The 22956-nt window shown below is 38.9% G+C and overlaps 1 protein-coding gene across 1 annotated transcript in view; it reads right to left on the reverse strand.

The window, feature by feature from the left end:
* ALG13 (ALG13 UDP-N-acetylglucosaminyltransferase subunit) overlaps positions 1–22956 on the reverse strand; it is a 69347-nt gene that overhangs the window by 30252 nt on the left and 16139 nt on the right. Inside the window, exons 4-13 of the mRNA XM_087877645.1 lie at positions 22253–22359; positions 13776–13912; positions 13407–13676; positions 10647–10730; positions 10119–10169; positions 8619–8665; positions 5774–5846; positions 3569–3650; positions 2774–2954; positions 1842–1917 (exon numbers count right to left, since the gene is read on the reverse strand). Coding sequence (XP_087733771.1) covers positions 1842–1917; positions 2774–2954; positions 3569–3650; positions 5774–5846; positions 8619–8665; positions 10119–10169; positions 10647–10730; positions 13407–13676; positions 13776–13912; positions 22253–22359 — 1108 coding nt within the window. The remainder of the gene's footprint in view (positions 1–1841; positions 1918–2773; positions 2955–3568; positions 3651–5773; positions 5847–8618; positions 8666–10118; positions 10170–10646; positions 10731–13406; positions 13677–13775; positions 13913–22252; positions 22360–22956) is intronic.

Raw genomic sequence — 22956 nt, forward strand, 5'->3', positions numbered from 1 at the left:
GTTTTTAACCTGCCAACTGTAAAGGAAATGCTCAAATCTATCTACTAGTTTACACTTTGCACCTACTATTTGATATTTATCTTCTAATTGCCACATGCAACTTCCCATATTCTAGGGTGAGCACCACCCAAAAATATGTGACTTTCAACTTGCACGTGGCAATTAGAAGATAAATATCAAATAGTACAACAACTGTGGAATAAAACACTTGAACCACTGATTAGGCATTTTTGCACTTCACTAATCTCTGAGGCTGGGAGGCAAGCTAATTTAATTGCTTTTATTTGAAATAATTTAGAGACAAAGTGTAAAGCAATCCTCTCCTCTTGGGAATTCTGTTTATAACTGATAGCCAATGACCACAAAATTAAAAAAGGACATCATTTGGGCTAGTTAGCCCTAGGCTAAACTATGTTGAGTATTAACCACAGGTACAAGATTTATATACAAGTTTCACACATACAAGCAGCAAACTACATCAACTCATAGTTGGCTAGTCCCACTTTCAATTTTTATGTTGCCATTTTGCTTATCGTCTCCCAAGGAGAAAAATATGTGCATGATCAGAGCCCTTTTCAAAAAATAATCCCCTATACCAGGCAGACAGGACACAGTAAAACAAGAGTAGAGCAACTTTGATTTCTCATTCCTAGTCTTGGATCCTTTCTCAATTTCCTGAAGGATTGCTTAAATCATAATATAGCCATTACTTTGGGTTTAGGCAAACAGCAGAGAAACCCAACAGTTATCTGGGTTTAGATAAACTACATTATGGGCTTGCATCACTCATATTTTGAATGGTGCAAAGTCATGTTATAATTCTGGACTCCAATCTTGGCAACTTTAAGACTTGTAGACTTTAACTCCCAGATTTCATGCTGGCTGAGGAATTCTGGGAGTTGAAGTCCACAAGTCTTAAAGTTGCCAAGGTTGTAGAGCCCTGTTATAAAAGGAGTCCTTGACTTACAACAGTTCATTTAGTGACCATTCAAAGTTAATAACAGCATTGAAAAAAGTGAATTATGACCATTTTTCACATACGATCTTTGCAGCATCCCCATGGTCATGTGATCAAAAGTCAGATGCTTGGAAACTGATCCACATTAATGGTGGTTGCAGTGTCCCAGAGTCATGTGATCCCTTTTGCGACCTTCTAACAAGCAAAGTCAATGGGGAGTCCAGATTCACTTAACAACCCTGTTACTAATTTAAGAACTGCAATCAACCAATGTGGCAAGAAATGTCGTAAAATGGGGCAAAACTCACTTAACAAATTTCTTACTTAGCAACATAAACTTTGGGCTCAATTGTGGTTGTAATTTGAGGACTACCTGTAGTTAATTCAAATCTAGACAACTAAAAGCAATTTAATGCAGAGTGGCAAAAAGCTAGAGAACGACTCTATAATTATGTATTTGTTATATCAAAAGAAATGATGGAGTTGAAAAAACTACATACAGAGAAAGGGGGGACATGAGAAAGGAGACATTGCTTTTTAAAAAAACTCTGTAGAACAGGAAAGGCTTAAGAACAGAATATGTAAATGCCACATTTAGATAGCACGGCTCAAGAAAGCCAGCCGTATGTTAATGACACCTTAAGTATAGTTTTCCAAGATGTTATTTCCCCAGCCCCTTGAATCTGCCTCCCCTGAAGCCAAATTTAAACATTTTAGACATGTGAGTGTTTAACCAGAGCAGCGTAGCATTGGAAGAAGAGGCAAAGTTAAAAGGAAGAAGAGGTAAAGCCATGAAACAGTGCTTCCTGCTACATAGATGCCTGCATATATGCTACATTGATGCTTGCACACATGGAATCTCCTTTTCTGAAAATTGTCAAACCTTTCCTTCCTCTGTGACTTGCTTGCATTTTTCCTCCGCTGGGTGGGCCGAATCAAAGTTTACCCAATCTTCGAATCTAAACAATTAAAGACACATCAGATCAAAAAAAAAAAAGAAGCAAACCATGTCTATCCATCGCTGTGCTATGGATTTCAGCCCTGGAAGTGCTATCCAGCACTTCCAGTGCTGAAACCCAGAAGCAGGAAAAGCACAATGCAGCAGCACTATGGTGCCACCCAGTGTTGAATTATCTGGGAAGCATCTCCCTGGTGTCGCCATCTGGATTTAGAATTTGACCTACAAAAAACAACTTGATGACAACAGCTTTGCAATTCCCATGGAAGAATTTCTATCCATGAGAGACTGCAAGGAGGCTAGGAAAGGAAGGGAAAGTAGCCATCAACAAACACAAGATAGAAGCAAAGTCAGTTGATGGCTTGTTTCATAAACAGCAACTCAGCCCAGATGATGAGCAAGCTAGGAAGATGACCTGAATGAAGTCACTATAAAGTTTGGGACATTTGTCCTGGAGGTTCTAGGATTCTATATCTAGCCTAAGATTAGCATTCATACTATCCTGAAGGGTGTGTAAATACTGGCTTTCTTAATCTTGGCTGGTTGGGTTGAGTTGACACCACCCTTTACCTCTAGATACATTCCAGATAGCAGCTTTCTTTCACCCAATGTGCCTTCTCTCTAAATTTGTTAAAGAGCAGCTTCCAGAATTCATTGACAAAATTAATTTTGGCTAACTACTGAAGAAGACTGCTAAATTGGGACAGCCAGCTGTGCTAAAGGTAGCAAAGGTGTTGACCATCAATCCTCTTATTGAGTTTTCCCAGTTTAGACATGAGATGTTAAGATGCTCTGGAACACCATCTCATGAAATCTACTGACACTTTAACTGTAATTCTTTAATTTTCAGAGCATACCTCTTTTCCGGAGCATTTCTGGATGCCCTGTCAGGAAGGCAATCAAAATTTGCATCTTCACTGCCAACAGATGCACTGTTTCTGTTTTTCTTAGCCCCATTTCGAAACATCTCAAGGGCAGTTTTCAATTCTTCTTCATCCACTTTGAAGACATTTTTGTACAGAATTTCATAAAGGACAGCTAGGCAAATAAAGGGTTGCATCTTTATAAAAAAATTATAAGCTTGAACACTTTTCAACACAATAATTTTTCTCCAATTGCTATTTATGGTTGTGAAATGTAGACTTTAAACAGGCAGGTAGGAGAAAAGGGTTGACACCTTTGAACTATGGTGCTGGAGGCAACTGTTATCTAACTGTTATGCATCCCATTGGCTGAAAAAATAACAAAGAACTCCTAGACCAAACCTCACCAAATTATCACATGAAGCCAAGATCGCCAAACAGAGGCTGTCATACTTTGGTCATGTCATGAGAGCTGACTCACTTGAAAAGCCAGTCATGCTGAGAGTGATTAGCAGAAAAAGGAGAAGGGGCCAACCTAGCACCCATTGGCTGGACATTATAAAGGATGACCAAGGCACATCTGAAGGAGGAGGTGCAAGATAGAGGGATGGAGAGTGCTGCTCCATAGAGTGACTAAGGGACAGACACAACTAAATGGCTGATAACGACAATATGCTTTTAAAAATAGGAGATTTCTGGGATATTCTTAGAAACATTTTACACAGGATAGATCATTATTATGCTACTTAAAACATAGTGCTAGGCTAGAAAAGGCAATGTTTTATTTACCCTGGCAGATTGCAGCGTTGGCTTGAAATTGTTTGGTATACACAGAATCATAATGACCATTACTAGAACAGCACAGCAGAATCTGAAAGGCAAAAATCTTATCATAAAAATAATTCTGGGAATATGAAAATCTGTGTTGTTTTGATCACCATATAGAACAGTAAGAATCTTCCCCCATTGATAGAAGTTAAATGTCATTCGTAGATTAAATGCAAAAACGATTTACGTTCAAATAAAAAGGGTGCTTTTAAAATTATGTCTATGCATAAAAGAAAAGCATAATGTATGATAGTTCTTATATTATTCTTTGAAACACATTTTGCAAATGCTGTTATTTTGTGTTGTAAATTGATTTGTATGATTGTGAACATATCCAGTTATATATCACAAGGAAAGAGCTATCCAATTAATCAGGATACCATTAATCTATTAACTCTTTCTAAATGCCCTGCTTTAGCTATTTGGATATGATGAAGGTATGGTATTAAGGGGACAGCATATTTTTAATATTCACCTTAGAATAAGATTAAAATAGCTGATAGGATCCTGTTTCTACTATACTGTTCTTGTATTACAGATGCAAATAAAATTAAAGGGATGGCATATACTTGACACTTTCACTATAAATGTGAAACTGTGAAACGAATCATATAAAGCTTTTATACAAAAGCCAGTAGGCAGTGCAATGCACAAAGTTAATAGACTGGCATCAGACTGTGTCCAGGCCTAAAGATCAGCTTCATAATATTGACTGTTAAATTTCTACAGTTAACAATTTTGAAATACAATTCTACTTGGCAATAAGGCTATCATGAAACATTCAACACTCAGAAAATATGTGACTCCCGCACACTTCGATTAACTGATAAATCTTCAGAGAAATCAACAAAATTTTTCATTAAAGGTGTTAATAATGATGAACAAGTTTCATGAAGAGACCCTGCTTATACATGCACAAACATAAATACACACACACACACACACACACAATTTCATCACTGGCTGAGTACATCAGTGGGTCTATAGCAAATCTGCCAGAAGTATTTGGCAGCTGAGCTTAATCCTGTGCTAATTAGCACTTTCTTTTAAAGGGTACAAACTTGTCAAGATTGTATCTGCGCATGGAAAATTTAAACTGGAACAAGGAGAATGAGTAGAAAGCACACTTAGCATTTTATCAACTCAGTTGCCAAGAGCACAAGTCATCAAAATATGTATCATCCTTCAGTTTTGTTTTAATTAAATGAAACCCAATGCTTTTAAAATCAGACCTTTTTATAGAAACTGCAAATTTCTTTAGACAAATTATGTAGCCATATAAACTATGCCATAACGAACGTCATAGAACATGGTTTGTGGAAAAATTAAGAGTTTCTTCTGGTGGTTCTAGGTCAGAAAACTTAAAAAAAAACACTGGCTGCAATTTTTTTCTAGATACTATAATATTAGTAATAGTTTACCAATTCATTTTATCAAGTTCTTATGCACTGTTATATGGGTAAAATAAAAAGAAACTATAGTAAAAGTGTTGGACTAAAATTCAAAAAACCTCATTACAAGTGCTGCTTGGCCAATCTCTGTTCTCATCAATCTTTCCATGATACATAAACTATGACCACTATTTCCCCCAAAAATTATACCTGCAAGGCCACAATGCACACAAGGGTAGTGATGGTGAACCTATGGCACGTGTGACCAAAGTGGCACGCAAAGCCATGTCGCCAGGCATGTGCAGCTTTACCCGTTTGTGTTCCGGGTCTCTGGTCTGAATGCAGGCACAACGATCAGCTGCCAGCAGTGCCGAAAACCGGTGTGCACATGTGCGCTGGCCAGTTGATCATCAGGCACACATGCACGCTAGAACCCGGAAGTTTGGTTTTTCTGGAGTGCGGCCCCAACGAGTACGCACGCACGTTTCTGCACACATTTGGCACCAAGTGCCGAAAAGGTTTGCCATCACTGCACTAGGGCTATCAAAAAGGATGTGTGTGGGGTTTTTCTGGATTGTTTATCACAAAAAAGTTTCTGAAATGTCTCACTTCAAGTATGTTTCGAGCATTTCAGGAGTTGGAAATTAACAAAAAGCTTTATATTCTCCCAATGGCTGAAGTGATTTTGTACTCAAGGAAGCTAGAAAGATTTGCACATCACCTAATGCATAGAGTGGTACCTTCAGTTTTTCTCTCATAGGTCAAGTTCGCTTACCTTATCCTCAAAGCCGTTGTCAGTAGCATAAGAAGCAGGTTTTCCAGGGTGCCGATAAAGAATGAAGTCTCGACTAGATAATTGCAAAGGTAAGAGACAGGAAAAAATAAGTCACCCCAAAGAGGCAACTGGAGTTTGTTCTTCTTTGAAGATGTTTCGCTTCTCATCCAAGAAGCTTCTTCAGTTCAGAGCAACAATAATTTCAAATTCGTTGGTAGATTATTAGTCCAGCCAACTGGCCAAGCAAAATGATTGGTGCATGGTGGATCATGAAAGAAGACCCTCTCCCCCACACACTACTGTAGTTATTTCAGTGAGTTAGGTTTGTGCAACCTCCAGACATTTTGAAAAAAGAAAACAGAACTGCACACAAGACAGTCACTGGATTTCCACTCTCCACTTGTCCACTGACCCAGCTGGCAGTTTCCCAACAGTGCTGCTTCTGGTAACTTTTCTGCTAAAAAGTGAACACTCCTTGCAAGTTAGAAGTAGCACTGTGCTTTTTAAAAAATCCATCAGAAGTCAAAGCAGCTGGAACTCATTTTTAGCAGCAAAGCCATCATGGAAGGATAAAAGTACTGTATTTTTCGGAGTATAAGATGCACTTTTCCACCCCCTAAAAGAGGGTGAAAATTTGGGTGCGTCTTATACATCGAATTTAGCCCCGCCCACCAGAGATGGGTTACAGCCGGTTCTGACCGGTTCTTGTGAACCGGCAGTGGAAATTTTGAGTAGTTCATAGAACCAGTAAATACCACCTCTGCCTGGCTCCACCCCCAATCTATTCGCTGTCTCCCAGTCTCCCAGCTGATCAACTAGAAAGAAAAAACCAGGGCTCAAAGTGGGGAGATCGCTTGACAAAGAAGAGAGAGAGAGAAAAAAAAAAACAAGACACTGTCACTTTAAATTGACAAGCCAAGAAGCCTCCCAACTGATCGGCTATAACAGTGGTTCTCAACCTGTGGGTCAGGACTCCTTTGGGGGTCGAACAATCCTTTCACAGGGGTCGCCTAAGACCATCGGAAAACACATATTTTCAATGGTCTTAGGAATAATTTTATGGTTGGGGGTCATCACAACATGAGGAACTATATTAAAGGGTCGCGGCATTAGGAAGGTTGAGAACCACTGGGCTATAAGGAAAAAATCAGGGCTCGCTTTTCAGCTGGGAGATCGCTTGGCGAGGAAGAGGAAGAGGAAGAGGAAGACCCCAAGATGCCACCGTTTTAAATTGACAAGCCAAGAAGCAGCTGCTAGAAGAAGGTTTTTACTTGCAGAAGCGAAGTGACATTCAGCAGTTCGTTTCTGGGTCAGCTGAACAACAAACTGGATAAGAGGAGGGATTCTTATATGGTTCTATGTTTTTGAAGTTTTGGGGTTTGTGCAACATGGGCTTTGTGTTTATAAAAAGGTTTGGGCGATTTCCATTGTGAAATACCCTGTCTTGAATGAGTTTTCTGCCTGCTTGTAAATGGAGCAGAACTTCCAGCTTCACTTTCTATTATCTCTAAGCATCGGTAGCTGTTTTCTTCTTACAAAGTTTCCTTTATGCAGCTGGCAGGAATATGGAATGAGCCTCAGGCAGGTTCCTTTGTTGATTTTTCCTTGTTTTTCTGGGAGCCTTTTCTTATGAGTAATGTTTTATTTGGGGAAATGAAGAGGGGGGAGTTTGATTCCTTTCCAGAGCAGGTTAGTGGGGTGGGGAGGGAATGGGGATTTTGAAGTAACCTTCCCCAGGAGTGGGGAGGGAATGGGGATTTTTGCAGTATCCTTCCCCTGTCACGCCCCCATGTCACGCCCACAGAACCGGTAGTAAAAGAAATTTGAAACCCACCACTGCCGCCCATCTGCCAGCCCCCACCCTTTTGGAGGCTGCAAATGCAGCCTCCCAAACAGAGAGCCTCTCAAGCAGAATTTTTTTTTTATTTTCCTCCCCCCCAAAAATCAGGTGCGTCTTATACTCTGGAGCGTCTTATACTCCGAAAAATACGGTATATAGAAAATAGAACAAGGAATGAAAGGGATCTTGGAGATCTTCTAGTCCAACCCCCTGCTCAAGGCCAGAGACTTTATACCATCCCAGTTCTTCCATAGAATCATAAACAAAAGCTAGCTGATCTTATTCACCTTGATTCATAGAATCATAGGGCTGGAAGGGACTTTAGAGGTCTTCTAGTCCAACCCCTGGTAAAACAGGAGGCCCTATACCATTCCCAACAAATGGCTGTGAAATCCCTTCTTGCAAACCTCCAGTGATGGAGCATCACAACTTCCAGAGGGAAGCCGTTCCACTGATTAAGTGTTCTCATATATGAAGCTGTTCTACTACACTTTCTATCAGTATTTTTTCCTTTGGTCTTCAATTCCTGCTGTGATTAAATTGCCTCGGCAGTTTTAATTTGATAGCTAAATGCCTACAAAGCCTTGGAAGCTGCTTCTATTAGTTAGCTTTTAATTTATAATTTTAGATAACGGGTTTTATGGTATTTTTATGGCATTTGACTGTACCCTGTCTTGAAAAAGCTTATTTAAAAGGCAGCATGTAAATCACAAACAGATCCAGGAAAACGGAGTTATGCTGCTTTTAAGACAGACCTAATAAATTCTTACTAAAGCCAACAGTTTAGTAATTGCCAAGTAGATTTATGTCCTATTCCAACATGGATTCAGATCATTTTTATAACTGCTAAGAGTTGTAAGTGGTGGAAACTCTTTTAATGTCTATGAAGGAACAATAATGAATACTTTCTTAGGTTACTTGTGCTTCTAGTTGCAGGAAATATATTTTATTTAAATAATATGAAGAGATCATGTTCTGAAATTTGTAATGTAATATAGTACTTACTTATAGATCAGTGAGAAGGCACTGATCTCAAGTTGTCCAGCACTTTCCTGTTTAACAGAAAGGAAAGGAAATGACTACTTTGCAATATAGCAATTTTGGGGTGACTCCAACATAAGCCCTCATCTACTGCTCAATCTAGTTAATGATACAAGCATTAATGTTCGTATTAGATTGCCATAACGCATGCCACAGTGGTGTCTCCTTGAAAATTCAAACACAGCAGTGAGTCCCAAATCAAGCAGCTACATGATTGAATCCAATTAGACCAGGGGGTCTCCAACCTAGCAACTTTAAGACTTATGGACTTCAATTCCTAGAATTTCCCAGCCAGCCATGCTATCTGAAAAATTCTGGGAGTTGAAGTCCATAAGTCTTAAAGTTGCCAAGCTTGGACGCCCCTGAATTAGACTATCCAACATTGGTTATATTGGAGATAGTCCTCAATTTCTTATGACCATATAGTTTAGTGACCATTCAAAATTATATCAGTGCTGAAAAAAGTGGCCTACAACCAATCTTTACATAACTGTGGCAGTATACCTACAGTCACCTGACCAAAATTACAGTATTTTCAATCACATAACCCAAAACTCCCCTGAGCAAATAGGGCAGGATATCAGCATTTTCATAAAGTAAATTGAAATATACTATTTTCTTAAGGAGCAAAGGTCATACAGAAATGCAAAAGAAATATAGCATCAATATATTAATTTGTTTAATGAGCATAATTTTAGAAATACAATAGTAAAGTTGATGTCAGCTTCCATATTTTTACAAAAAAGATAACTTTAACATGTTTGGTGGAAAAAGAGAGACCTATATTTCACTTTTGAAGTTACTATTACTATTTTCTAAGACTAAAATCTGCAAAGAATTTTCTCCAAATAAGACCCTTATTATGTATCAGACAACATGTATGTATGTCCATATACCATAACTAATAAAGCAAATATAACCCATCTGTAGCATAGGCTGGTTGGTAAACAAAACCAATTTGAATTTAAATTGGTTAGTTAAGGAAAATTCCACATACAGATAATTTACTACCACAATTGAGCCCCAAATTTCTGTTGCTAAGCAAGACAGTTGTTAAGTGAGTTTTGCCCCATTTTGCAACTTTTGTCACAGTTGTTAAGCAAATCATTGAAGTTGATAAGCAAATCATGGGATTCTTAAGCAAATTTGGCGCCACCATTTACTTTGCTTGTCAGATGCCAGCTGGAAAGTTACAAATGGTGATCACATGATCCTGGGACCATGCAACCATCATAAATACATGCCAGTTAGCAAGCACCTGAATGCTGCAGCAGTCATTAAGTGTGAAAAACCAGTCATAAATCACTCTTTTCAGAGCCATTGTAACTTTGAATGGCCACTAAACAAACAGTTATAAACCGAGGACTGTTCGTACAGTTTTGTATTTTACACCGCTTTAAACTTTCAGGGGCTTCTATTCAACTGTTCTGATGAACTAGAGCATATTTGCCAAATCTTTCTTACCTTGGGATTTCCAAGTCGTTGCAAGTATTTTTCAAATGAGCCTTCCACATACTTGGTGTGAAAGAGAGAGAAAGGGAATGCAATTAGTGATTTTGCTTTTACCTGACATCCTAAATTCTGAGTAAAACCTTCAACTCATATGTATGTATGTGCCTATACAGATATCTGCAAATGGATTTAAGTGTCAGTCATACTGAAATGCAAACTCACTCCCCTCCAACACTGATGTTATTATCAAATTTGGTAGTGAAAAGTCTGCAAGAAAACCACTAAGCCCAGAAAGCACCAAGGATCCTACATACTGAAAAGATTTGGCATAATAATTTTTTAATTAAACTTGAGTTGAACCTGACACTCAACTCTGAGCAGCTAAGAAAATTACTATAAAATTACTATGTAACAAAAATTAGGATTCAATTACCCAGTTAAATCAATTTCAAAATCAAACATGTATAAATTAAGTATATATGGTTGGAGAGGTTTATATATGCTTACTTTAAAACATACTTCAAAAACAAATATACTCACAGACTCAAAATTTATCTGGTTTTTCCTCATGAAGGAAACACAAGCATTTCTGACTGCCATGTGATGAATCTGACAAGCATAAACCTAAAAACGTTGATATATCAATTAAAATTTATGAACCAACTACGGTTTCAAGAAGCAGAATAGAGCTATGTGCATATTACATCTCTGTTCTGAGGCATCAGAGTTATTAATGCTTGCTAAAATATTCAAAGTTTAAAACAATGTTAAGGAAATCCTTCAAATTAAGTAACTTTGGAATGTGATTAATGTGCTTCCTTGTCTTGAGAGACTGCAAATAGAAGAAAGAAGCAGATCCTTTGATTTGATACTAAATTCAAGGATCAGAAAACATACAAACTTACCAAGTTTAGCCTTAATCTTTCTTTGGTGAGATCCTGAAACAGTTTGTTGCTCAATAAATGGTCTTTGGGTCATTTCTAGCCAAAATAGTTATTTCAAATTAGCTAGATAAGGGGACAAGCATTATGCATACTCCATAGTGATCCAAAAATGGCTTACATTAAAGCAGTGTTTGCCAACCTTAGCCATATTTATTAAGAGGTGTGGTCTTCAACTCCCAGAATACCCCAGCCAGCAGTAGGTATTTCTGGGAGTTGATATCCAAACCTCTTAAAATGGCTAAGGTTGCAAAACACTGCATTTGAGCATTCATAATTATTCCCAGAGACCCACTGCATCTCAAAGTAGTTCATGTAAGTCAGATGGAAAAGAGGCTACAAGCCCTTAGCTATTCAAACAGGTTGTTCCAGTTTTTAAAGTGTTAAATGGCATTGGACCTGGGTATTTGCGGGACCGCCTTCTGCCGCTGATAGCCTCCCACCGGCCAGTACGCTCCCACAGAGAGGGACTCCTCAGGTGCCATCAGCCAGGCAGTGTCGGCTGGCGACCCCCAGGGGAAGGGCCTTCTCTATGGCAGCACCTGCCCTCTGGAACGACCTGCCCCCGGAGATACATATGATACCAGATCTCTGGGCTTTTCGCCATGCCCTAAAAACCTTTCTTTTTCACCAAGCAGGGCTGGCGTAAACCCACCCCCCCCTTTTTGAGATGTTAGATTTTTAATTGTCTATGGGTTTTAGTCGGGATTTTAAATTTAGGCCAGAGTTGTGTAATTCTTTTAACAAATTTTAAATTTTGTATTGGGATGTTTTTATTTTGGCTGTGCACCACCCTGAGTCCAGTAGGAGAAGGGCGGTATACAAATTTAATAAAATAAATAAATAAATAAATGTTTTTTTATAAATGTTACATTGCCTTGCAGTCCAGGCAAAACCCCAACAAGCACACTATACTTACCCATAGCTCAGATCCAAAATATAAACAATAACCCATAATAAGAAAACAATTACAAACTCTGCCAGCCTTTGCATGAGGACCTGATTAATTTATCATTTGCTCAACTGCAGCAAAATAACACAAATGTGAAATGTACTATGTTTGGCACTAGTCTTTCCTAACTTGGGAATTTTAGGGTCAAATTGGATGCCAGGTCAGGAAAAATGCAGCACACTAACTTCACCATTTCTTGATGCTCTTTGTGTGTGTGTGTTAATTCATTTCTCAGAATTCTCCAGCTGGTATGGCCACTTGTTGAGACTCTCAAGAGCTGAACTTTGGATACCTGGAAGTGTCTCCACTTAGAAAGGCTGCATTACATAAACTATCAAATGTTTTATCATTACTTGGGGCATAATAATAGTCAGGATGAGAGACTTTCCATCCTCTTACTCTGCATTTAAATACTACCCGAATATTCAAGGTTCTATTTTCTAAAAAGAAACATGAAAAGCGCCCTCAAGTCAAGTTCTCTATTCCTGGTGAATAACATACAGATCTTTTCAGGGCAATCATATACAAGAGGTTTTTCACTGCAACTTTTAGGTTGCATTCTAGATTTCCAGAAAAGTCTACAACAGTTATGCTATCTCCTGCTGGCTCCCATCCAAGTACTAACCAGGTTTAACTACAGAGCCTGAACAAAACTGGTCTGTGTTGAGCTACAGAGCAGCAAAGTTTATCTTGAATTTCATGAACTGTGTTTATGCAGTCAACTTGGAACACAGCAATTGAGTTCACACTGCTAAACCCCATTTTAACCATGGCAGATGAGTAAGCCACTATGTATCAGTAAACTAGGACTACAAATGAAGGCAACTGGCTTCCCAAAAGACAGGAAGCCAAACCCAACCCAAGTTTGAAGTTTAATCCATTGTAGGAACCAAACTTGTTTAAAAAGTTTTTTTTATAAGTTAGGCATGTTTTAATAAAGCAGCAGGACCATTTCGCCTGGTTGTATTAAATTCATACTTTATGCCTCTATACTTCAATCTGGGTCACCCAATTCATTGACTATAATTCGTCCTGGGATAATATTTCCCTTTAAAAGGCAACGGGGGTGTAAACCCCTTTCAAGGAGGGAAAAAGTGCATTCCACAACTTTTACAAAGCAGAAACAAAACTCGAGACTTTCACTTAAAGCCAAAGAGGTCGGCATTGAAAAAGACTAGTTAGGCTTCATCTTCTGCCCCGCTTGGATAGAAACCCCCAAAACGAGGAGGAGGAAGAGAGGGAGGGGGCTCGGTCTCTGCTCACGGGTGTTTCGCGTACCCCCTGTTGAGTGAATCGCGCTTTTCACCCCCTTTACCCCTTCTCCCCCCCCAAAGCCAGAGCGCAGCCCCGCTCAGGGCCAAGAGCCGGGAGGCGTCGTCCCCAAGGGCCAGCCCAGGCTGGCTTTACCTGCTCGGAAATGGCCCGGAAGAGGCAAGTGGCGTCTTTGGCTGTGAGCTTGCGGTACAGCCCCTGGCTGCCCAGGTACTCATCCATGGTCACCTCGCTGAGGGACTTCTGGCCAAAGTACTTTTTCCAGCCCTTTTGCATGGCCAAGGCAGGGGAGAAGCAAGCAGGCGAGGCTGCGGGGAGCCCAAGGGGGCAAAAGGAGCGGGGAAAGCAGCGCGCAAGGGTCAGGGCGAACGCTGCCGGGGAGGAAGGCGTTGGCCCGGGCAGGCCCTTTTAAGGCCAGCGCGGGGTGGGAGGAGGAGGCCGGAGAGGGGCTCAGCTGTCGGCAATCTGGCCCGGGCCAAGCGCGCGCCCGCTCGCCCGGCTCACGTGGGAAATTGGCACGTGGCGACAGCCCGCGCTTCGCTTTTCCACGAGGCGCTTCGGGGTGGCTAAGATCCGATCTGCTGGTGGTGGTGGTGGGGGGGGGGGTTTGGATGGCGAAGGAAGCCCCGCGTAGCCCTGACCTGTAGGAAGGAGGGGGGGTGTTGTTTGGGGGCACTCTATGGACCAGGCTACTTGACTGGTCAAGACTGGAGACCTTGGCAGGGATGGTATAAGGTCTCCTACGTTGAGCAGGGAGTTGGACGAAGACCTCTGAGGTCCCTTCCAATCCTAGGATTCTGTGTTCTATGATTTTTTTTTTTAATTTGATTTATATGCCGCCCTTCTCCGGAGACTCAGGGCGGCTTACAATGCATTAAGCAATAGCCTTCAAACTTTTGTATATTTATACAAAGTCAGTTTATTGCCCCCACAATCTGGGTCCTCATTTCACCTACCTTAGAAAGGATGGAAGGCTGAGTCAACCTTGAGCCTGGCGAGATTCGATCTTACTTTAATTGCAGACAGCTGATGTTAAATTACAGAGCTCTGTCTGTTGAGCTATCCAGGCTCCTATTAGTTAGAGAATTAGCTTAAGTCTATTGTGTGGTGGCAGTTGGGTTAATGGAGGCTCCAGAGGTGTTGCACATAGACCACGCTGATCTAGTGGCTGTGTTACCAAATGAGTTTACCTGCCTTGCTGGTACAGTGGTCTAAGGCACCCTGTTATTAAGCTGGTTATTAAGACCAGCTGCTTGCAATTACTGCAGGTTCGAATCTTGCCAAGGCTCAAGGTTGACTCAGCCTTCCATCCTTTCCAAGGAAGGTAAAATGAGGACCCAGTTGTGGGGGCAATAAGCTGACTTTGTATAAATATACAAAAGGATGAAGGCTATTGCTTAATGCATTGTAAGCCGCCCTGAGTCTCCGGAGAAGGGCGGCATATAAATCAAATTTAAAAAAAAATTAACTGGGAATTTCATAGACAGTTACCAGATCTCTCCGTGGATTGGAGATTACATGCAAAATAGGGACCTGTAAAATAACTCCTGGGCTTGTTTTAAACAGTGTATACTAAATTAAAGTAAAAGTGGTTGTAATCTTTTCATAGATAATGATTCAGCCAGTTCAGCTTGCTGTGATTTATCATCTGCAGACAGCTGTTTGACAACACACTGGGTAAACCCATCTGTTCAGCGTGGTAACACTCCATGTGATCTCCAAAGTTGCTTTCCCTACTTGGTGTCCCACAGCAACTTGGACCTGGGTTCCCATAATTGGCCAGTGACTGGTGCTTGATCTTAGCCCAGACGATGAGAAACAGCCTATTCCTTAAGAGTTAAAAATCAGACAGGGTCGGACTTCCGGTTTGCGAGCTTCGGCGACGGCGGTGACTTTTTCAAGACCGCCAGCCCCGCCGCCTGTAGAGCCGCCCCGCGAACGAGGTGCGGCTCGAAAACTCCGAAATCTTGAAGATTGCAGGAGCAGAGACAGCAGGGTACAGGTTGAGCCCCTGTAACCCCCCCAGGGAATTGCTTCTGGGGGTGAAAACAGGTGTGGCTCCCTTCCAACCTGCGGAGACTCCGGGCGGCGTGGGACGATTCTGCCTTCAGCAGAACAAGCCGGCAGCAGCAAACTTTTAAAGTGAGAGGAATTAATTTTAACAAACAGCGGAAATATCAACTTGAATCCAGAAACTTGAAAACTGCAAGTATTGGTGCTTTGTTGACTTTTTAAATCAAAAGAGAAAGTGAGCGAGTGAAAGTGATTTGAAAAAAAATGGCGTCCAGCGTTTGAGTTAACGAGCTAGTGAAAGTGGATCTGTGAAGCCTCCCTGCTTTGCTACAAAGTTGTAAAATTGCTACAAAGTTGCTCTATCTAAAGAAAAAATTTCTTTTGCTAAAATTTGACTTTGCTTTACTCTAGTTCCACCTGATTAAATCTGGGGGACTTCTTTAGAAGTTTCTGTGGAAGAGGGAAAGGAAAAAGAACTTCCCTCTTCAAAAAAACTAGCTTACGTGGCACGATGGCTTCAAAGAAGCAGGAAGGGAAGGCATCAGGGGGGGGATCCCCCACACATAAACATCAAACGCAACTTCCCCCTGCTCAACAGTTACAAACTCAGAAAAAAGAATTTGATGTGGCAGATTTAAAAGAATTTATTTCTAAAACTTTGGATGATAAATTTCAAGAATCACAACAGGAGATAGATGATAAACTTCAAAAATCACATCAGGAGATAGATGATAAACTTCAAAAATCACATCAGGAATTTTTGCAGGAAATTAATGAAGTTAAAGACATGGTGAAACAGAATCAAATTATGGTGACCAAAAAAATATCAGAAGTGGCGTCTGGCCTGGCAGATTTTATTGGGAAAGTTGATTTTAAAGTTGAAGAATTTAAATCAGAAGTTAATGTTAGGATGAAAGATAATGACTATAAAATTGATGAAGTTGACAATAAAATGCAGAGAATTGAAGATGAGATTGTTATGATACAATTCCGGGCGATGGAATTTGCCATACGGCTTCGGGGAATTCGAGAGGAGGAAAGACAGGACTTGAGACAAGTTTGCTCTGAAGCCCTGGCTAAGATTTTACAAGTTAATCCTGATTTGGTATTTCATAAAATAGATAAAATTTACAGAGTGAACTCTTGGGTGGCCAGGCAAAGACAATTACCCAGAGATGTGGTCATATACTTTACTGAGAGAGAAATTAGAAATGATATCCTGCAAAAATCTTTTCACACTTCTATACAAGTGGGGGGCTCACGGCTTGTAATTTTTAAAGAATTACCTCCTAAAATGCTGAAAGCTAGAAAAGAATTTGATTTTCTTGTTAAGGAATTGAAAAATTTACAGATACCCTTCCGGTGGGATGCACCAGCTGGGGTAATTTTCAGATATAAGGGAGAAGGATATCGGTTGAATACCGTGGAGAAGGCGCAACACTTTTACAGTACTATTCTTAAGGAAAGAACACCATCTCCACGTACATCTACAGTTTTGGAGATTAAGGAGAGTGAAGAGAGGCAATTGAAAGAACAGTCTAAGCAGGAATTAGAAAACGTGCAAGGTGCAGAAGGAGGTATTCTGAGTGAGCCATTGCTGGATTCTTCTCCAATTTTGGATTTGATTCAGTTGACTGAAGTTAAAGATCAACGTATAACTAGAGCTCAATCCAAGCTACTTAAACAAAAGCAACAACAACAACAGGAAAGACAAGATAAGAAGGCAGTTAAGAGCACTGCACAAGAGACTGGCGCTATGGGAGGAGCGAGATCGAAGCTCTCGGATGAACTTCAAGCATATTGCTCCGCGCTCCAGAAAGAGGCTAATGACCTTTAAGTGTTTATCTTGGAATGTCAATGGGTTGAATTCAGCACAGAAAAGAAAAAAATTATTTACATATTTGAAACAATTTAATAATGATATAATATGTTTACAAGAAACGCATATTACAACTCAAGATCAAAAATATTTGATAAACTCAAAACTAGGAGTACATTATATATCTTCAACTTCGCAGAAAAAGAATGGTGTGGTTATTTATGTAAATAAAAAATTAACAGCAAAAGTTATAGAAGTAGATCAAGATGGTAGATTTGTAGCAATTGAATTGTTTACAGCAAATGGGCAAATTCTTTTGATTGGAATTTATGCTCCCAACCAACAACAGGATTATTTTTACAAGATGTTACATACTAAAATATTGCAATGGGACTATAGATCTATTTTAATTATGGGAGATTGGAATGGAGTAATTGATACTAAATTAGATAAAAAGAGCTTGGCAAAGTCTAGAATTAGATTACCACAGACCTTTTTTGATATGAAAGAAGATATGGAACTAAAAGATGTTTGGAGAATACATAATCCAAATGAATTGGATTACACTTTTTTTTCTGATAGACATAGATCCTTTTCTAGGATTGATTTTATCTTGTTGTCAAATGATCTACTTGTTAAGACAAAAAGAACAAAGATTTTTCCAAGAACTTTGACTGATCATAGTCCTGTATGGATAGAAATCGAGATGGATAAGGTTGAGAGACGTTCTTGGAGATTAAATGAGAACTTGTTTAGATATGAAAAAAATATAATAGAACTTAAAAAGCATTTGAAAGAATTTTTTGAAATAAATTTGAATAAAGGTACCCCAGTTGAAATTGTTTGGGATGCAAGTAAAGCTTATATGAGAGGGGTACTTATCTACATGAATTCTAAACATAGACTGTTCCGACAAAAGAAAAGATCTGAGTTGGAAATGGAAATAAAGAATAAAGAACAGTTACTTATTAAAAACCCAACAGATGAAAGAATACGAAGTGCTATAAAACTTTTGAAAGACCAATTCCAAATGCTTATGGCGGAACAAGTTGCAACAAGCTTACAATACGCGAAGCATAATACATTTTGCAATGCTAATAAACCGGGCAGATGGTTGGCCTACACATTGAGGAAAAAACAAAGTATGCGGACTATTGACAGTATCGATATTGGAGGGAAAGAAATTTTTCAACAAAAATTAATTAAAGAAGCTTTTGTGGATTATTATACTAAACTATATGCTAAAGAAGAGGTGCAGAATGGACTTATAGAAAAATATTTAAAGGATAAGAGAGTTACAAAAATTACTGATCAACAAAAGGAAAGAATGAATTATCTTATAACAGAGGAGGAGATAATAGTAGCAATTAAACAGCTAAAAACAGCTAAAGCTCCTGGCACGGATGGTTTGACTGCAGTGTATTACAAAACTTTACAAGCTGAAATGGTGGGACAACTTAGAGATTTATTTTGCAATATTCAACAAGGGGGTAAAATACCCCCATCCTGGACAACTGCTTATATATCTTTGATACCAAAGGAACAAGTTGGTCCTAAAAAACCAGAGAACTACAGACCAATATCTCTTTTGAACACAGACTATAAAATTTATGCGAAGGTATTAGCCAACAGGTTGATGCCAGTAATCCAAAAGGTGATTCATGAGGACCAAGCGGGATTTATTGAGGGCAGATACATGAAGGACAATGTAAGGCAAGTAATAGACTTATTGGAATATCTTGATAAGAATAAACAGATTTCTGCAGTGCTGGTCTTTTTGGATGCGGAGAAGGCCTTTGATAGAGTGGATTGGAATTTTCTACTAAAGACTTTAAAAAAGATGGGCTTTGGGGACCAATTTACACAGGCGATCTCAGCAATTTATCAAGAGCAAAAAGCACAGATTATTATTAATGGAAGTTTGACGACAGAGTTTAAAATTGAAAAAGGAACAAGACAGGGATGTCCGTTGTCCCCACTTTTATTTATCTTAACATTGGAAGTCTTGCTAAATACAATACGGGACTCAAAAATTTTGAAAGGTATAATGATAAGGCAAGAGGATTATAGAATAAAGGCATTTGCAGATGATCTGGTGGTTACCCTATCACAACCAATGGAATCAACAATCCTGATGAATGACATTATACAAGATTATGGTAGAGTTTCAGGTTTTAGACTGAATTCAAAAAAGACTAAAATGATAGTCAAAAATATGACACAAGATCGTAAACATGAGCTTGAAAGGAGGGCAGGTTTTGAAATTGTACCTAAGGTAAAATATCTTGGAGTTCAGGTTGCAGAATCAAATATGAAATTGTTTCAAAATAACTATGAGGTGTTGTGGCGAGAGGTTCAGAAAGATATGGAGACTTGGAAAAAGCTGCAACTGTCTTTACTTGGAAGAATAGCAGCAGTTAAGATGAACATGTTGCCAAGATTTCTGTTTTTGTTTCAAATGATTCCGGTGCTTAAAAGTGATAAACAACTGAAAGTTTGGCAAACTGGACTTAATAAGTTCGTCTGGAACGAGAAAAAGCCGAGAGTGAAATTGAAAATTATGCAAGATGTTCCAGAAAGAGGAGGCCTTAAACTTCCAAACCTACAGTTATATTATGATGCAGCAGCTTTAACTTTAACAAGTGATTGGTTTGGGGGTAAAAAGGCTGGAATATTGAATGCAGAAAGTTTTGATCTTGAATTTGGATGGCATGCTTACCTATTTTATGATGACAAAGTTGATAAAGTATTTAAAAGTCATATACTTAGAGACTCTTTGATGAGAGTTTGGAAGAAGCACCGACTCAAATGGGATTATAAAATACCGCTATGGCTGGATCTTGGTCATACCTTGTGGAATACAAATATAATGTCACTCGGGGGGTTTTTATACAAAGAGGTTCTTTTTACAGATGCGGGCAGATGGCAGCTGAAGACATTGCAGACACTGTTGGATGAAGGGATTAATTTAACCTGGTTACAATATAATCAATTACAATTGAGATGGAAAGAGGACCAAAAAACTGGTATTATGTTGCATGAGGAAGAATTGGTTAGACATATAAGAGAGAAAGGTCCAATGCATATTAAAAGGCTTTATAATGTTTTGCTAGAAAGGGATTCAGAAACGGAATTAGTTAAAGATTGCATGATTAAGTGGGCACAAAATTTTGAAGAACCAGTGATGTTGGAAACATGGGAAAAAATTTGGGTTCAGAATGTTAAATTTACACAGTCGCAGAATCTGAGGGAAAATTTTTATAAAATGTTTTATAGATGGCATTTAGATCCTAAAAAGTTGTCTTGTATGTACCCTAATGTTCAGCCAAAATGTTGGAGATGTGAATGTTTGGATGCTACGTATTATCATGTTTGGTGGACCTGTAGGAAAGTTAAGGCTTTTTGGATAAAAATATGGTGGGTCATGCAGAATGTTTTGAAGAAAAAAATTCAATTTTCTCCACAATTGTTTTTATTGGGCATAGTTAAGGGTTTTACACGGGATGAAACAAAATTAATATTGTATATGTTAACAGCAGCAAGATTGTTGATAGGTAAATATTGGAAGAATGAAGCTTTGCCTACTATCGAGGAATGGACTTCGAAGATGGCCAGTTTTGCAGAGATGGCGAAGATTTCAGCATATTTAAAAGATTGTTCACAAGAGACTTATGAATGGGAATGGAAAAGGTGGATAGAATATGTTCAGAATAAATACCAAATTAGAAAGTATCAAATAGCTTTTATTTGAAAACAATGTATTAGAAATATTTTAATATAAAGAGACAAAGAGGGAAAATTATATAGGGGGAGGGATGGGTTCAGGTATATATATCAGTGTTATTAGTTATGAGTACATAATAGGGAAGTCTGGGGGGGGAGGGTTAGGGAGGGTTAGGGAGGACGGGAAGTTTGGGGAGGGAGGTGGGGGGGTGAAAAAAGGGGTGAAAATGTAATTGTAAAACTTTTGCAATAAAAAAAAAAAAAAATCAGACAGGGTCTATGGAAATTTTTAGTCATCCAGGTCCTGGTTTTCAAGAGGCGACTGGACTTTCTTGCTTTTTCTTTGAAGACATTTTGCTTCTCATCCAAGAAGCTTCTTCTGGATGGCATGGAATTGAAGGATTTATATTCCTTGCTGGTCCGCCACGCTGAAGTTATCATGAATTTTTTCCCTTGAATAAAATGCAACAGCATGCAGTCTAAGGTTTGAACTTGGGGCAAGTTGAGTTAAGTGATTTAACCTAACTATAATTACCTGTGAGAGTCCCAGAAGTGTAAGGAAAAAGAAATAGCTGAATAAAACTGGAGGAAAAGACACAAAATAAGGAATTGGGGAATCAAGTGATTCTACTACTGGTTGTTCCACCATGGGGCCCTGAGATCTTTAAGTGCAGGCAATTAAAAGAGGTTCTCCATTTCTGAGAGGGAACAGATGATTTCAAATCTGACCAATTGTCCAACTAACTGACCAAGCAAAATGACTTGCTCAGAGGATCTTATGTATTTAGATCCAACCACAGAGTGGGGCTAATGGTCTCCAAGAAAAAAAGATCCAAATCAAATTGTGAAAATGTGAACAGACTGAAGAATTATACACATATTTAACAAGAGAAAGCTTTATAGATTGCACAGAATTTATATATTTTTATGCATAATGATGTCAGGATTTAGACATTTAAATAGCATGGGAAACTCTTGGCTATTCACATTAAATTGATACCTTTAAAAAGGAAACGTTAAATTGATCATTATGGTTTACTGAACAAGCCATGATTGCCTAATTCAAAAATCATATGTTTGGTTCATATACTGTGGGAAAGCATCCTGCTTAATCATGGTTTATTGAATGAGACTGAGTTTACATAACATAAATACCATAACACAGATTGGTTCTGGCACTTTGTCCACTGTCAACCAAGACAAGGGCTTCTTTGCCTTATATGACAGGCAAGGTATATTCTCGTCTCCATTTGAGGTTTACAAGATGCTGTATAAAAACATCAACTGGTTTCATACAAAAACTGACCCTGTTGAATGAATGCTTTAATTCTTAATTTCATTGGAGGTGACAAATACTATTATAAACTTGCGTAGATCTTATGGCAATTTCAGCTACGGCAGCTCTCTTGTTATAATCCACATAGTTAACTGCCAATCACACTGTCCAAGAATGCAGCAAATTTTTCTGGTTGTCCAGGAAGAAATGGCTTCAGAGTAGACAAGTCCATTGATTTGAGCATCTCCACAAGAGTCCTGTGAAAAAGGGGAAATCATAATCTATCAAAATTACCATGAAATACTTGTTTTCTCACATCTGTATCTTGGTTTTCCTATAGTCTTGGACTATGTGGTCAACTTGAAACTCTAAGACTTCACACCAGCTATAGAAAGAAATCTCAGGTCTCCAGGAACTCAGCCCCACATAACCAACATTTCACAGATTCACTGTGAAAAGATAAGCTGATTTATTGTAGAAAAGAAAAGTATATACAAGAAAGCCAGGAATCAATCTCTTCATGAATTACCCTCTAGCATTCAATTTCCAGGCCTTTTCTCCTTGTTTTTCAAGACATTGCACTTTTGGATTCCTTCTTGCAGTCCTGAAAGCCAAATGCTCTTGCTCCATGTTTACATATCAGTTCTGCCTGGTTTCAGAATCCTTGGTTCCTGCCTCATCAGCTTCAATAGAAATAGTACTTTACACCATGCGTCTACATGCAGATATCTGATTCATCAAAATTTTCCATTCATAGAGTGTAGCATATGAAGACTGTTCCTTATGCATTTTAGAATTATTTTAAAACAATGCACACTTTATATTCTCCACATGATTTTAAAATAGTGCACCAA

Source organism: Pantherophis guttatus, chromosome 12 (genome assembly GCF_059756535.1).
Source record: "Pantherophis guttatus breed Tessera chromosome 12, ASM5975653v1, whole genome shotgun sequence".
NCBI lineage: Eukaryota > Metazoa > Chordata > Lepidosauria > Squamata > Colubridae > Pantherophis > Pantherophis guttatus.